This window comes from Histomonas meleagridis (genome assembly GCF_020186115.1).
Source record: "Histomonas meleagridis strain 2922-C6/04-10x chromosome Unknown contig_63, whole genome shotgun sequence".
In the NCBI taxonomy this organism is placed as follows: domain Eukaryota; phylum Parabasalia; order Tritrichomonadida; family Dientamoebidae; genus Histomonas; species Histomonas meleagridis.
The window spans coordinates 106498-122747 of NW_027150905.1; the positions used below are offsets into that span (position 1 = coordinate 106498).

The following is a 16250-nucleotide window of genomic DNA, read 5'->3' on the forward strand; positions in this document are numbered from 1 at the left end:
CGAAAATAATTCGAAATGATGAAATAGAAAAACTTCAAGAAATATCACCACAAAATAATTTTGATTTTAATCAAACAATTGAACCATCACTTTATGAAAAATGTTCATTTATTCAATATAATGTTACATTAATTGATTATGCAGCATTTTTTTCTTCTATTAAATGTAATAAATATATACTTGTGAATAGAGCAAAAGTTTAAAATACAGGTAAATATGCAATTGCAAGTGAAACTTGTAATGTTTTGAAGAGGGAGTATTTTCAACTACAAGTAAATACTAAAAATAATTCATTTAAATTTTTATTAGCTTTTGTTTCTGAATTCGAACATTTTCTTATTCAAACTTCTTTGCTTCCCAAAGTAAAACAGAGGTATCGTTACCGCACGATGCAAAGCAATGCGCGTGAGATGACCAGACCACGTCAAATACTCCGGCATTATGTGCTCCGAGCGTTTCGATGACTTTTCCGTTGGATGCATCCCAACAATATATCTTTCCATCATCGGATCCGCCTATCACAGACTTGTCGTTTGGGCCAAAGTGAGCCCTTACGAAGTGTCTGGTGGAGTTTTGGTGACCTTTTAATACCATTACATTATCTGGATTTCTTAAATCCCAAATTCTGTTTGTACTATCTCTGGTTGCTGCCAATATATGAGTAAAAGTTGAGTCCGCTGACAAAGAAGCCACGCTTCCTAAGACAGGTGAAAGTTGTGCAATTGCTAAATAACTTCTAACATCCCATAATTGAATTGTTAAATCGTTTCCACCAGATAAGACTGTTCTACCATCTGGATTAAATAGTACAGATGTGACAGCACCTGTATGACCTTTTAATGTGATTTCTGGAATTTGAGTAGAAGCATCCCAAACAATAACAGATTGATCATAGCCACCAGAAACAATGTGTTGACGACTATTTTCAATGTCTACGCTATAGACATCCCCATTGTGACCCGAAAAACTGGCAGCCTCCTTTTTGAGAGAAACCGTCCAAAATTTAACGGTCCCGTCGCTGCTTGCTGATGCTGCGCAATCTTCTTTAGCTGCAAGAGCCCATACGCGTCCATGATGGCCTTTAAGCTCACCTATCTTCTCCTTGCTAGCAGCACTCCACATCAGAATTGACTTATCGGAAGAACCAGATAATAATATATTAGTCCCAGGAACAAAAGTTAAGGCTTTAACATTGGATGTATGATATATGGGAAGTTTAATAGGACGGCCACCAGGAATGACAGAGGGTTGGAAATCTGTGATAAGTGATTCTATTGGATCTTTTGGAATAAAATCACCACATTGGAATTTGACAGCTTGTTGAAGAACGTCAATAAGACGATGTTCTGGTAGTGTTTTTTCGATGTAAGGAGCTGCTCGATTTCCGAGTTCAGTATCAATTTTTTTGAGAATTTCTTGCTTTGAAAGTTCTACATCTGGTAGTTGTGTTGACTGTGATGGAGATGAAGCTTCAACGAGGAGAGCGCAGAGGTGATCAAAATCGCCTGGTTTATCTTCTTTTGATTGAAATTCTTTTAATCTGGTTGCAAGAAATTGAAGAGCTGTTACTGTATCACCTTGAACTAGTAGCTCGTAGAAGCGATGTCTAAGAATGCAATATAATAGAGTAGGTTTCATACAAAGATCTGTAGTGATTTGGTCAATTTCTTCCCAATTTCCAAGAGTTATTGCATCTCTTAACTTTACTAACTGCTTTCTGCTTAATGTACTTCTTGCTACTTTATGTCTAACTTCATCTCTTAAATTTAATGCTGAAGCATACAATCCAGAATCTTCTAAATATTGAACTATCATTGATAATACTTCGTTCTTAATATGAGAATCATCCTTTTGGAGAGCTGCTTCTAAATCTGGACGAGCAAGCTTCAGAGACATTTTTTTGATCTGTTTAGCTAAAAAGTGACAAATTTTGCAAAATTACCAAATTCCTTACTTATGACCACAGTAGAATTAACACAGAAGTTTGAAGGACATCAAGGCCCAGTAACAACATTACGTTTTAGTAAGGATTATCGTTATATTATATCATCAAGTCAAGATTCAACAATTCGTATTTGGTCTTTAGAAAAAGGAAAAGAAATTAATTGCTTTCAAGGACATCTCGATTCTGTTAACTCATTTGCAATAAACTCTACAGATTCACAAATGTTTAGTGGGAGTTCTGATAATTCTGTTTGTTGGTGGGATGTTCAACGTGGGGAAATGGTTCAAAAAATTAGAGGACATTCTGAAAGCGTTAATTCCGTATGTTATAATTTAGATTCATCTGTTGTTGTTTCTGGAAGTTTAGACACTACAGCCAAAATTTGGGATTGCCGATCCAATACCTCACGTCCTGTCCAAGTTCTTAGTGATTCTACCGACTCCATAACATGTGTTTCATGTAGTCGATATGAAATCTTTACTGCTTCAATTGATGGTAGACTTCGAATATATGACATTCGTAACTGTTGTCTCACCACTGACCATATATGTAACTCGATTGTACATATGGAACTAACATCTGAACATCAAGCAATGTTAATCACAACGCTCGAATCACAAATTTTGTTCGTAACTAAGCAGCAAGGACAAGTTCTTTCATCATACGGAGGTCATCTTTGTAGTAGCTATTACATAAAATCACATTTTGCAAGTCACGAAGCACTTGTCGTGTCTGGTTCCGAAACAGGAGAAGTATTTGCATGGGAACTGACTGAAGGAACAGTCCAGCAGCGATTTAGTTTCGGCGAGGGACCAATCCTTGACGTGGCAGTGCAAGAGCCTTTAAATTGTATTGTGGCTGGATCTTCGAATGGCGACATTGGAGTGTTTAGGAAGGCTAAAACTAATTAAATTGTTGTTATTGTTGGTAAATAAAAGGTTTTAAATATGAAAAACCTATTTTTGTTTAAGTATTTCTTTTTACTTTGTAAAAATTATAGTCAATTGGATTTTATTTGTGATGAGAATCTTCTTGTTAAAAATATTTCGATATATTATAAAATGAGAATTGCTTATCAATTTAGGTGATGTATGGATTTTGGCTTGTGTATTCATAATTTGAATCACACGTACAATAATATCTTTGAAAAACTATAATACGATCACAAAAGATAAAATGTATAATTTTTTAGGAAGAATATGTGGGAAATTCTTTGATATTTAAATATCCCTCATTGAACCAAAATCTGTACAATTGAAATTATCGTATCGTAAAAATAATGACCGCATCGTTTGGGGTGGTGCTAATTTTTTACACTTTTAGGTTTGTAAAGCAATCAAAACAACAGAAATTTTGAATGCGCTCTTAAATTTCTAAATCCGATCATTTCACAAATGGTAAAGGAATACAACGCTGATTATAGGTTCAAGGTTTGCATAATTGGTGCTGCCGGGTCTGGGAAAACAGCCATGGTAGATCAATATCTCGATCATGAATTTCATGAACAAACTAAAACAACTGTTGGCGTCGATTATAGACCATGCGTTTTTTCAATCAATGAATATTGTGTTCAGCTTGAACTTTGGGATACAGCTGGACAAGAAACATATCAATCAATTGCAAAAACATATTTTCGTGGTGCAAAAGGTTGCATTTTAGTTTTTGATATTACCGAACAAAAATCCTTTGATGAACTTTCCTTTTGGTTAGGCCAGTTCCGTCAGCTTGCAGATCCTAATGCATCAATTATATTGGTTGGAAACAAAGCTGATCTTGAAGATCAAAGACAAGTTACAAGGGAAGCTGCTGAAGGATATGCCACATCCAATATGCTTGATTACCTTGAAACATCTGCCGTTTCAGGTCAGAACATTGGAGAAGTTTTTGATAGAATTGCACATCAATTATTTAATTCCGCAAAAGAAGGAAAAATTACAACTGGTCCAGCTGTAAAAGTCGAGAAGTCACATCATAATCCTGAACATTACCAAACTTGCGTCTGCTGATTTTCAGTATTGATTAAATAAAAAATTCAGTAAAATTCTGTTTTACTGGGAAAACTGAGGTATTGTTTCAATCAAATTTTTGATTTTTGAAGTTCCAATTTGTTGTTAAATGTATCTCAATCAATTAACTTTCATTGTTTGATTTTTGATTGGCCTGACTAATAAGTAATTTATAGTTTTCGAAAGTCAAGAAATCTAAGCAACCATTTTCAGATGCATAAATAAATGCTGTTTTAAATAATTTAATTAATTTCCAAATATTATTTTGAAACATCAAATGGTTAAAATAAATTTTATATAATATAATTAAATATCTTTAGCATTAATATCAATTCCTTTTTGTTTGAGAAGTAATTCAGATATTTCTATGTGACCTCTTGAAAATGCCTCAATAAGTGCTGTATAAAATATTTTTAATAATTTCCAAAAACTATTATAAAACTTTAAATGATTAAAATAAATATCATACAAAACAAATAAATACCTTATGCATTAATATCAATTCCTTCTTGTTCAAGAAGTAATATAACTGATTCTATACTATCATTTGCAGTTGCATAAATAAGTGCTGTCCAAAATATTTTAAATAATTTCCAAATATTATTTTGAAATATAAAATTCTTAAAATAAATATTAACTAAAACAAATAAATACCTTTTGCATTAATATCAATTCCTTTTTGTTCAAGAAGCAATTTAACTATTTCTGTATGACCATTCAAAGATGCTCTAATAAGTGCTGTGTTAAATAATTTAAATAATTCTTAAATATTATTTTGGAATATCGGATTATCGAAATAAATATTAAATAAAACTAATTAATACTTTTTGCATTAATATCAATTCCTTCTTGTTCAAGAAGTAATTTAACTATTTCTAAATGACCTTTATAAGATGCCCACATAAGTGCTGTATAAAATATTCTAAATTATTACCAAATATTATTTTGAAATATCAAATATTTAAAACCAATTTTATACAAAAATCTTTAGCATTGATATCAATTCCTTTTTGTTCAAGAAGCAATTTAGCTATTTCTATATTACCTTTTTCAGTTGCCTTTATAAGTGCTGTATAAAATAATGAAAATATTTTCCAAGTTTTATTTTAAAACATCAAATTATTTATTCAAAAAATCATTTTGAGCATTAATTTCAAGTCCCTCTTGACTTATAATATATTTTACTATTTCTTTATTACCATACTCTGTTGCCCAAATTAGTGATGTATCAAATTTTCTAATTTAACACCAGAAGAGAATTCAATTTCTTTATGAACAAGAAGCAATTTAATTATTTCAATACATTCATTTTGAGCTGCTAATCTTAATGCTGAAAAAAATTATTTGAAAAAACGCCAATGATTAAAAGAAAATTCTAAAAAATTAAAATAAAAATCCAATTTTAAAAAGAGAAATTTATAGTATTAACATCAATTCCTTTTTGACTTAGAAGTAATTTAACAATTTCAGTATGACCATTTTTTGATGCTAATCAAAGTGCTGTATTAAATTTTATAATTATGTTTTAAATATATCTTTAAAATTCTGAATAATAAAAACAATTAATTTTTATATAAATAAAATATTTTTTCCATTTATTTTGATTCCTTTTTGCTTGAGTAAAAAATTAACAATATTATAAAAACCTTCACCACAAGAAACAATCAGAGCTGTATTAAATTAAAAAAATAATTTCTAATATAATTTATTAAGCAATAAACCAAAGAAATATAGTTTAAAAAACATAAAAATATATTTTTAATATTAACATCAATTCCTTGTTTAAGAATGTATTTAACAAATTCAATATTCCCTGATTGTGCAGCTTTTACTAAAATATGTTTTGGAAATTGTGTTCCTTTAGAGATATATAAAAAAAAGAAAAATATTCCCATATTCAGCAGCATTACAAAATAGATCATCCATCTTTAATCCTTTTCCTTCCAAAAAAGAAAGTATTTCATAATTATCTGATGCTACACATTTAATTCCTAATTCTTCTAAATTCCTAATTTCACTAATTTTATTTTCATAAAGATAATAAAAGATATCATTTCGATGAAATTTAATTGCTGTTTCATATGCTTCATAAAAATTTGATTGATTTTGTTCACATAAATGATTGATTTCTTCATTTCCACCTGCAATTGCATATTGACCTGTATTTTTTACTTTTGCACCATTCACAAGTAAATATTTAAAACATTTAATTGATGAAAAAAATGCTGCATAATCATTTAATGTAACATTTCTTTGATTTATAAAATCACATCTTTCATAAAGAGATCGTTCAATTGTTTGATTGAAATCAAAATTTGTTTGCGATGATATTTCTTGAAGTTTTTCTATTTCATCATTTCGAATTATTTTTGCAATTTCACTTGGATTATGCCCTTCTTTAATTAATTTCTTATGTAATTCCCAATCATTCTTTGATAGTTCATTAATATTACTAAAGAATTTTTCATATAATATATCATAAATATTATTTTTTAGAGAACTAATGTACTGTTTTAATACATTGAATTAAATCATTTGTTTTGTAATGAGCAAAATATAAGTTTTTTATGTTTTTTACAAAATTGGAATTGATATGATTTCGTTCAATAAACATTTCTAAAAGATAATCTGATTCAAAGGTTTTAATACGAACAAGAAAATTTGCGAAAATATTGATTATTCGCTTAGAGAACTTTACTGAGAATGTTTGAATAAATTGAATATATATATTGATGTCTTTCTTTTGAGAAATAAAAGATGAATATAAAATTCTACTTAAAATTAATATAAACGATTGATGAAAATTTGGATCAACCAACCCTTTTACTAATTCGACTGATTCATTTATATTTTCCTGGCTTATTTTCCAAACAATAAGCCTATCACAAAATTTAGATGAAATATTAACAGATTGTCAAAATGATATAGAATACTTAGGGATAAATAAGCAAACTGATAGGGAAGAGCTTACTAGTACTTTTTTTTCAAAGAAAAGTACACCACTATATATAAATATATTTTGTATGATGAAATACAATAATAGTATTAATATGTTATTTCACATATTTTCTCTGTTTATTGTCATTGAATTTATATGTTAATTTTGAAAACATAAGGCATTTGAACCAACTATTGATTTTAAAAAACAAAAATCATTCACAAATTTTGAATTCACTAAAAACAAAACGAAAAGTTTGAAATAAATACAATTTTTATTATTTGGTATATGAAAAGCAAAATAATAAATTCAAGTATCACCTGGAATGACTTGTTAAATAATCCTATTTCAAATATTAGACAACACATTATCTTCATTAAAGTCTGCTGCGAAAGGATCTTCATCAATATTATTTAGTGAACTATTATTATAATGATTAATTTCATAATCAGGTTGTTCAACTTCGCATGCTTCATTATTTGATTCGACATTTGCTTGTTTCTTATTACGTTTAATAATAACAAAAATCATAAATAACAAAACAACAATAATTACAACAATAACAACACAAACAATGATAATAATTAATGTTGTGTTACTATTTCCATTTGGCGTTTCTTGTTTATAAAACAAAGTGAAAAAGTTGGAATAATATTCCACATAAGAATAATAAATAACTACTGTGAATTCATAATAAATAAAATATGTATTAATATAAGTATACGTCAAATCGTTCATTGTCAATAAAAATGTATTTGATAAAAACGAACTGTAAACAACTGTTTCTGTTAATGATAAACTATGTGTTAAAATATAAGAACTTGAATAAGTTATTTCAAGATCAAATGATTCTGTTAATACAAATGTATTTGACTGTGAATATGTATTTGATTGTGTATATGAATTTGATTGTGTATATGAATTTGATTGTGTATATGAATTTGATTGAGTAAAAGTGTTTGAATGAGTTTTCGATTCTGAAAATGTGTTTGAGTTTGAAAATGTTTTTGATTCTGTAAATGTTATTGTCGGCGGGAGGCATTCATCAAGAGTTGTTAATGATATATCAAAAATTCCAAATGTTTCATCGCTATATTTTTCTGATACCATAACATTAGATGCATGAACATCAGTAAATGCACCAGATGCTATTATTCTTGGTGCACTTTCTCCACTAAAATAAATACATGTGAGAGAATTGCAATTTCCAAATGCTTGTTCATTAATACTATCAACATTTGCATTAAGATAAATTGTTTTTAAATTAGTGCTTCCATAAAATGCATAAATATTAATTATAGTAACACTTTCACCAAATGAAACTGTTTCTAAATTCGGACTTGAAAAAAATGATCGTGAATTAATAGAATTTACTGTATTTGATATGTTGAATGTTTTTGTTAAATTTCCTACTGGATAACTAATTAATTCTGTGATATCTTTATTATATAAAACTCCATCGTTATTTAAATTAGCATAATTCTTATTATTACTATTAACATTAATAAATTTAAGATTTGTGCATCCTGAAAATGGACTTGTTGATATACTAGTAACAGTGCTTGGAATATTGATATACAATAGACTAGTGCACGATTGGAAAGCATATAATCCAATTGTCTCCAAACCTTCTTCAAGTGTTATTTCTACAATACCAGTACAACTTAAAAATGCATTCTGACCAAGGGAAGTGACTGTTTTAGGAATTGTGAAATTTACTAATGAAACGCAATTAGCAAAAAAAGAATCAGGAATTGTCGTCAACGAATTTTCTTCAAGAATTACTGTTTGAAGTTCAGTGCATCCACTAAATACACTGTTACCAACGTTAGTGACTGTAATTGGAATTGATATACTTTTTAACATAATACAACCATTAAATACACTTTCTGAAATTGTAACCAAGCCTTCTTGAAGAATTACTTTTTCAAGACTAGTACACCCACGAAATGCACCCATACCAAGGCTAGTGACTGAACTTGGAAGTGAAATATTTGTTAATGAAGTACACTCTTGAATTGCATTGTTTGAAATCATCTCTAAATTATTCCCAAATTCAATATAACATAATTGATAACAACGATAAAATGCTTTTTCATTAATTGTAATGACTGAATCTCCAATCGTTGCTGTTAATAAAGCCCATGTGGTAAATGCACTGGCATTAATTTCTTGTACATTATTTATTGTAACATGTTTGGTAACATTTTTATAATCATTTGTAAAATCGCTTGGTTGAGTTATTAGAAGTGTTTCTGTTTCATAATTAAAATATTGAAACGTATTTGTAAAGAATAATACAAAAATTAATGTCTTAAATTTATAATTATTGTTGGAATAATTCATTGAAGATATTAAATTGAAAATGTATTTATGTATACACAACAAAATATAAATTGATGAACATAAAAACAAAATAAATTTTGTGAAAGAAAAACTAGCAAAGAAATGCATGTATGAAATAAGGTTCTTTTGTTTATAAATATGTAAATTTATATATAAGGTTTCATTAATTATAAAAGGTTCTTTGTAAAAAGTTTGGTGCTCTATGTTCGATGTTACAAAAAAAATTCTGTGATATATCCATTTATTTAACATACAAGGCATATGTTTGTTCTGTATTCCTATAAGCTTCGTAATTTTTTTATATAGAATTTGATGAAATTTTACATCTGAATTGATTTCATGTTTATTATATATCACATAAGAAGCATGAATACTACAAACTAGAATCACTGTCATCGCTAATTGATGAAAAATTGATATCAAAGTTGTATTATCACTGGGTTTTAGCATTGTAAGTTCTGTTTTGCTTTTCAGCGCGCCATATTCAAAAAGCGCAAAAACGATGCATTGAAAAATTGTATTTGAATAAACCGATAATTATTTACCCAAATAAATATTCAATTTAGTGTAATATTCAAAAAGTGAAAATTTCCCAGACTTATGAAAAGTGGCAATAGTTACGAACTCAATGAGATAAAACTTGCAAAGAAAATCATGATTTTTTTTTGACTGCACCTTCTGGATTAACTTTCCCAAGATCTCATAATTTTTGTAAATTTTTATTTATTTTCGCACATTATGTATTATTAGATAACTTTTTTTTAAAATATGTTAACTATCTTACAAAAAGAATAATAAACTTACCCTGCTATGTCATCATAACAAATTGTCAATTATAGATTCCTATGCTAATTTTAATGACGCCATCACATGTGAAACAAGCACATCACTAAAAAGATTGTAAATAAGTTTTGTGTTGTTTTGTTTGAGAAGCAAACATACCCGGACATATGCCGAATGACCTATTATTTTAGGGTTTGATCACATGAAAATTCAAGTCAAATACTTGAGGCATAAGGGAAAATTTCGAATTTTGAAGATTATAATTTTGTGCGGTTGATGGTAATTTGATAGTACCTCCCTGAAATTTTTTCGTTTCTGTATATTATCGCATTTAGACATTATTTTTTGCTTTCATGATTACGTCGAAAAGTTCAATTCATGTTCAAACAAAAATTGAATGTTTTATGAAAAAACCGCTCTTATACAAATCGGCAGCAAATGAAAACAACATATTTAGACAGGTTTCTCGATCTTTATACAACATCTCTCTCAATGATAATAGTTGGTGTCATAGCTGTTTTGCTTTTGGTGTTTGATAATGATCCACCTTTATTGCCTCTTCATCCACAATTTCCAACTGTCGATTGCAACCACATAGAACTCGTTAAATTATCATCAGAAGGCTCAAGAATTAATGTATCACTACGTGTTAATAATTTCACACAATTTCCAAAAACATCAGCTCTTAAATTACTTCGTATTTTTAATCTAGTCGGTTCTTCTTTATCTGAATATCATTCTGAACAATTTTGGGATGTAATTTCGGATACTGAAAATATTTCTTTCTGCATCTTATCACAAATGGGAGGCAAAGTTCGTTCATCAGTTGTTTGTCAACAAAGAGTTCTTGGAGAAATTAACCATACTATCAATGATGTGAATGTTTTTCCTGTTGGTTGGTCAAGATCTCTCAAAAGCAATAATACTTCAATAGCAGATTTAAGAGACTTTTGTTATTCAAACAATACAATCATTTATTTCTCACAGCCGATTGCAATTTTTGCGCCATTTTTAGCAGCTCAAAATGACACAATCCAAATTCAAGTTGACAAATCATCAAGAGAAGTGTTTGCTTCAACACACCTAGACTTCACAAAACAGCATGTTCCTACGTTATTTATAACAGCAAACAACAAAGAACCATGGAGACAAATCATTGATGTTCTTTTACCAATTTATCATTTTATGAGGTCAACAAATTCTATACCACAACTCTATCTCACCAGGAACCAAAATCATCTTCTTCAAAGCATTGGTAGAATTACGCAATCACCAATTTTGTTAAATGATACAAAAGGTTGTTTTGATGAAGGTCATTTTATTCGTTCAACCGGATCCATTCCACTTGACCTAAACGTTTCAAGTCATAACACTACAGAATCTAAATCCTTTGGCTCGCAATATCAATGGTTGTTTAGTTTGAAGCCAGATTTGATACATCATTTCAGAAGTTTATTTACGTCAAACACAAAAGTGTCAAACATCATCGTCGTCGACCGTTACAAAAAATATGCCAACATCATTGAGCAATTATACCCAGGTTATAGTGTCGTTAAAATCCCTAAAACTGAAAACGTTGCTGAGATTGCAGAATTAATGTCATCAGCTAAAGTTTTTATAAGTAGTCATTTATCAACAATGGTTTATGGGTTATTTTTGTCTAAAGATGCAACACTTGTAGAGATGCAACCAATAGGACGCGAGTGTACAAACCATGGAAAGAAAATAGCAGAAAAAGTTGGATGCGGATATCATGCAATGATGAAAAAGTCTTGTAGATGTAGGTCATTAGAATGTTACTTCAGAAGAGTTCCAACATATAATGAAGTATCAGAAAAAGACTTTTCGTTCCTTAAGAAAATTCTTAACAAATGAATAAATAAAATTGTAATACTTTTTTATGAAATTTAAAAGGCATGTGTGGAGTTAAAAATTCGTTTGCATTTAAATATTTTTCTATATAATATTCAGATTTTTGGCATGATAAATATAAGTATAGAAATTATTAGTACCCAAGGTTCATAAAATTTTAATTTGAAAACTTGATACCTCTTAATAATTTTAAGGAAATAATGGGTTCTTTTATTTTGTAATTGCTTTAGAAACAAGGTTCGATTAAAAAAAGGGTTCTTGGGATTAATCAATATAATCTTTTGAGAGAATGTACGTTAAAAACTCTGATTTCTGCAAAAAACGAACAGAAATTTGAGTTTATAACCGTTTGTTTCAAATCACCAAAAAAATGTTTCAACAATACGAGAAAATTAATGCGAATATATTCTTCACATTTCTTACTGTCGACCTAAAGCGTAGTATTGATAGTAAATTTTATATTTCTTTTGTACGAGGATCAACAAAATATTCAACCAATAAAATTCAATCTGATTCAGATCTATGTCTTCACTTCGACAAAACATTTAAAATCAAGTGTACAATATTCATAGATAAGGATACAAAGAAAATTCGTCATAAAAAGATGCAAATTCTTCTTCACAGAATTTCTTCACCTAACAACAGTAAGATTTATGGAGAAATCGCAATTGATTTAGCCAAAAATTATCAGCTTGGTGTTGTTGTAAATGAAGAAGTTGAAATGGAAAGCGGCCGTTCAATTGCTCCTATTCTCAAATATACTTATAAAATAGTGCCTAATTCCGAATTTCTCAATCCAACTAATGATAAAAATGATCCATCACTTTTTGACGAACAATTTCCTAAAGTAAATTTTTCTGATTGGGATCAAACCGAAATTACATCTGATGGGGAATTTCTTAAACTCCGAAAATCACATCGATATAAACAAAATAAAAGCAATATAACTCAACCTCAAATCCGTTCAATTCCAAATGAGCCCAAAAAAGATGATTTAAATACACTTTTTGAACTTACAAAAGAAATTCTCTCTACTGAATTCCCAATATTTAATGAACCTGTTTTTATTGATTCATCACATTCTTTACAAATACCACCATCTGTATTTCCTATATATTCTCTTATTCTTCATTCAGGTGTTTTGCTTCCATCTGCAAATGAAAATGAATTTATTGAATTTTCAGATAACTTTTTTGCACATTTATCAAATGCACCACTCTGTACAAATTGTAGCGATGAAATGAGATTTATAAACATAATAATTTTAATATATTTAATAAAAGAAAACCCACAAAAAGAAATCCAAAATCAAGAACATGTAAATTATTTTATTGATAAACTTTGTATTCTTTTAAATAATCAAACTCGAGAAATTGTTCGCCCACTTCTTTCAAACTTTCGTATACTTTTTAATAGATTTAGTACTGCTAAATTTGATGTCGATCCACTTCTATGTGACTTTGAACAAGTTATTAATAGTATTTGTATGACTTTTTCATATACAAAATCATTTTGTATTTTTTTGTTTCAAGTTTTAATGTCACTTCTTGACGTGGAATTATCAAATAAAATTCTTAATAATCCATTAAGATTTTCATTTAGGAATTCGATTATATGGAACTCTTTTATAACTGCATTTGAGGCATTTAAAAAAATAGATTTAATCAGAATAAAACAAATTATTTCAACATTAGTAATGGCACCAAATATTTCGCAAGATCCAAATGATAGTGATTTAATTAAAAATATTTGTCCTGATTTAAATATCAATAATGTGATTTATATATTAAAAAATTATAATCCTGATGATATGTATAATGATTTGGTTTCTTGTAGAGAATTCGCTAGATTAAGAAATATAGATTCAGATCAAATAAAAACTTATGAAAAAATTGAACCTGTTTATATAAAGATAAATGATTTTTATGAATTCTTTAATGAATTCGATGCAAGCAATTGGAATAAAGGAAATTTGAATAATGTGTTAGAAATGTTCAAATTCTTAAAGCAATATACACCAAAGTAAATAAAAATAGAACTTAAAGCAAAATTTTTTATTCTAAGGAAATTCCCAAAATATCAAATCCTTAAATTGTTTTTTATTTTTAGAAGGGTTTTTCTTAAAAAACATTAGAAATTTGATAAAATGAAAAACGTTAAATTTTTAAACGTACAAAAAACAAGAAAATGAAGCGTTTAAACATCCCGAAAGGCAAAAAATTTGCCCCAAAAGTTCCTGAAGAAGAACTAAATGAAAGAACAGAAGAGCGTGTAGCTGAATGCGGAGTAGGTAATGCAATTCAAGCAATGTATACATGCGAGATTTCGAAAAATGTTGTCGGATCAAAGAATCCCGTTTTTAAATCTATACAACCTCAAGTCAAGCAAAGGAACACAAATTCATGGAATACAGCTTTCATTATTGCAATAAAATATCTTCAACAATACCAAATGAACACAACTCTCGAAACTATACAATGCGAAACAGCAAAAAGAAAATTTAATTTAAACAACAGTTTTATTGGAACACAAAAAACTTCCAATTTTTTGGCGGATTTAATTCATCGACAAATTAACTCCAGAGAATCTTTTGATACCAAAGTTAAACAATTTGTAAAAGAAGAGCACCTTGACGAAGTGCAAAATAACCCTTCATACAACTCTATATTACCAAGTCGAAACAAATCAATCAAAACTTACGATTCACCTATGAAAACAAAAGAAAAAGCAAGTAAACCGTTTGCTAAAGCAAATGCGTCACCAGTAGAGCTCCATTATAAAAACCACGAAGAAGAAGATTTTGTTGTAACATTTGGAAAACATGAAAATTACAGTGAAGAACATAATACACTCGATGAAATTGACAACGAAGATGATTTTGATGTGGAAAATACGAAAATAGATCACGAACAAATATCTGATGTTGACGAGTTTGATGATTTTCAAATTGATGATATTGACCTTGGAGATGAATAACTCCGAGCCATCATTCATGACTGTTTATACGTTTGGAAATAAAGTGATATGTGAATAAACAAATATTTTTATATAAATTGCAAAATCTGTGACGGTTATTCTCTTTCAATGAAATGTTATGTGAAATTTCACACATTGTAATAAAAAGATAAAAAAAAATGATAAACCATGAACTACAAAGTGAATGGAAAACACTCACATCTATTAAACAAATAATTTTCAATTTAAACAATGAAAATATCACACAGTCATTTAATTCATTAATCGATATAATTGATTATGATTATATTTATTCTTTCAACCTTATTGTATGCCAAATGGCGTATGAATTTCTTATAATAAATATAAAATATTTTGATGCTTATTTGAGTTTAATAATAAAAATCGAGAAATGGGAAGAGAAATATGGCGGACCCAACATTTTTACAATATGCAAACAATTTCTCCTCAATAAAAACACTAAAGAATCATATTATTTTCTTGAGAAAATGATTGAACGAAATTTTTGTGGATTAGAAACGAAGCAGATTCAAACAAATCCATATTTTGTTCATTACATGTCTGAAATAGAGATGCAAAGATTAAGTAATAATGTTTATATGAAACAAATTATTGAAAATTATGAAAAACTATCAAAGAACAATTGGGAGCTTCATAAACAATTAATTGAAGAAGGAAATAATCCAAACGAAATATCGAAAATAATTCGAAATGATGAAATAGAAAAACTTCAAGAAATATCATTACAAAATAATTTTGATTTCAATCAAACAATTGAACCATCACTTTATGAAAGATGCTCATTTATTCAATATAATGTTACATTAATTGATTATGCAGCATTTTTTTCTTCAGTTAAATGTTTTAAATATTTACTTATGAATAATGCAAAAGTAAATAACACAGGTAAATATGCAATTGCAGGTGGAAATGAAGAAATCATTCATTTATGTGAACAAAATCATTCAACTTTTAAAAGTGCATATGAAACAGCAATTATGTTTCATCGGAATGATATATTTAAATATATTTATGAAAATAAACTGGATAAAAGTACTAATTTAGAAGAATTAGGAAAGAAATGTGTTTTACATCATAACTATGAAGTTTTATCATTTTTATTAAAAGAAGGAATTGAAATCAATGATAAAATTATTAATGAAACAGCAAGAATTGGTAATATATTTCTTATCCAAGATTTTATTCAAGAAAACTCGATCCCAAATGTTTTATTATTGTTCGTGGCAGAATCAGGAAATATTGAGCTATTTAAATATATAAAGGAAAATAAAGAAATTGATATCAATACTAAAAATATTTTTATTTTTTTAAATGAAGTTTATCTTAATGATTTCGTATTTCAAAATAATATTTGGAAATTATT

General features: G+C 28.3%; 4 protein-coding genes across 4 annotated transcripts; 3 read left to right on the top strand and 1 right to left on the bottom strand.

Moving 5' to 3' along the window:
- Positions 1-336: 336 nt before the first annotated feature.
- On the bottom strand, positions 337-1896 carry GO595_008252 (WD repeat protein; the record flags this gene model as incomplete). The annotated part of the gene is made up of 1 exon (XM_067921806.1): positions 337-1896. The coding sequence occupies one exon, from the start codon at positions 1894-1896 to the stop codon at positions 337-339; it is 1560 nt and encodes a 519-aa protein (XP_067771593.1).
- A 60-nt stretch (positions 1897-1956) lies between these two features.
- GO595_008253 (WD40 repeat-like protein) lies at positions 1957-2856 on the top strand (the record flags this gene model as incomplete). The annotated part of the gene is made up of 1 exon (XM_067921807.1): positions 1957-2856. The coding sequence occupies one exon, from the start codon at positions 1957-1959 to the stop codon at positions 2854-2856; it is 900 nt and encodes a 299-aa protein (XP_067771594.1).
- A 483-nt stretch (positions 2857-3339) lies between these two features.
- On the top strand, positions 3340-3951 carry GO595_008254 (Ras-related protein Rab-4B; the record flags this gene model as incomplete). Its single annotated transcript, XM_067921808.1, has 1 exon — positions 3340-3951. The coding sequence occupies one exon, from the start codon at positions 3340-3342 to the stop codon at positions 3949-3951; it is 612 nt and encodes a 203-aa protein (XP_067771595.1).
- A 6505-nt stretch (positions 3952-10456) lies between these two features.
- Positions 10457-11893, top strand: GO595_008255 (uncharacterized protein; the record flags this gene model as incomplete). Its single annotated transcript, XM_067921809.1, has 1 exon — positions 10457-11893. One exon carries the CDS (start codon positions 10457-10459, stop codon positions 11891-11893), a length of 1437 nt encoding a protein of 478 aa, XP_067771596.1.
- Between the last annotated feature and the right edge of the window lie 4357 nt (positions 11894-16250).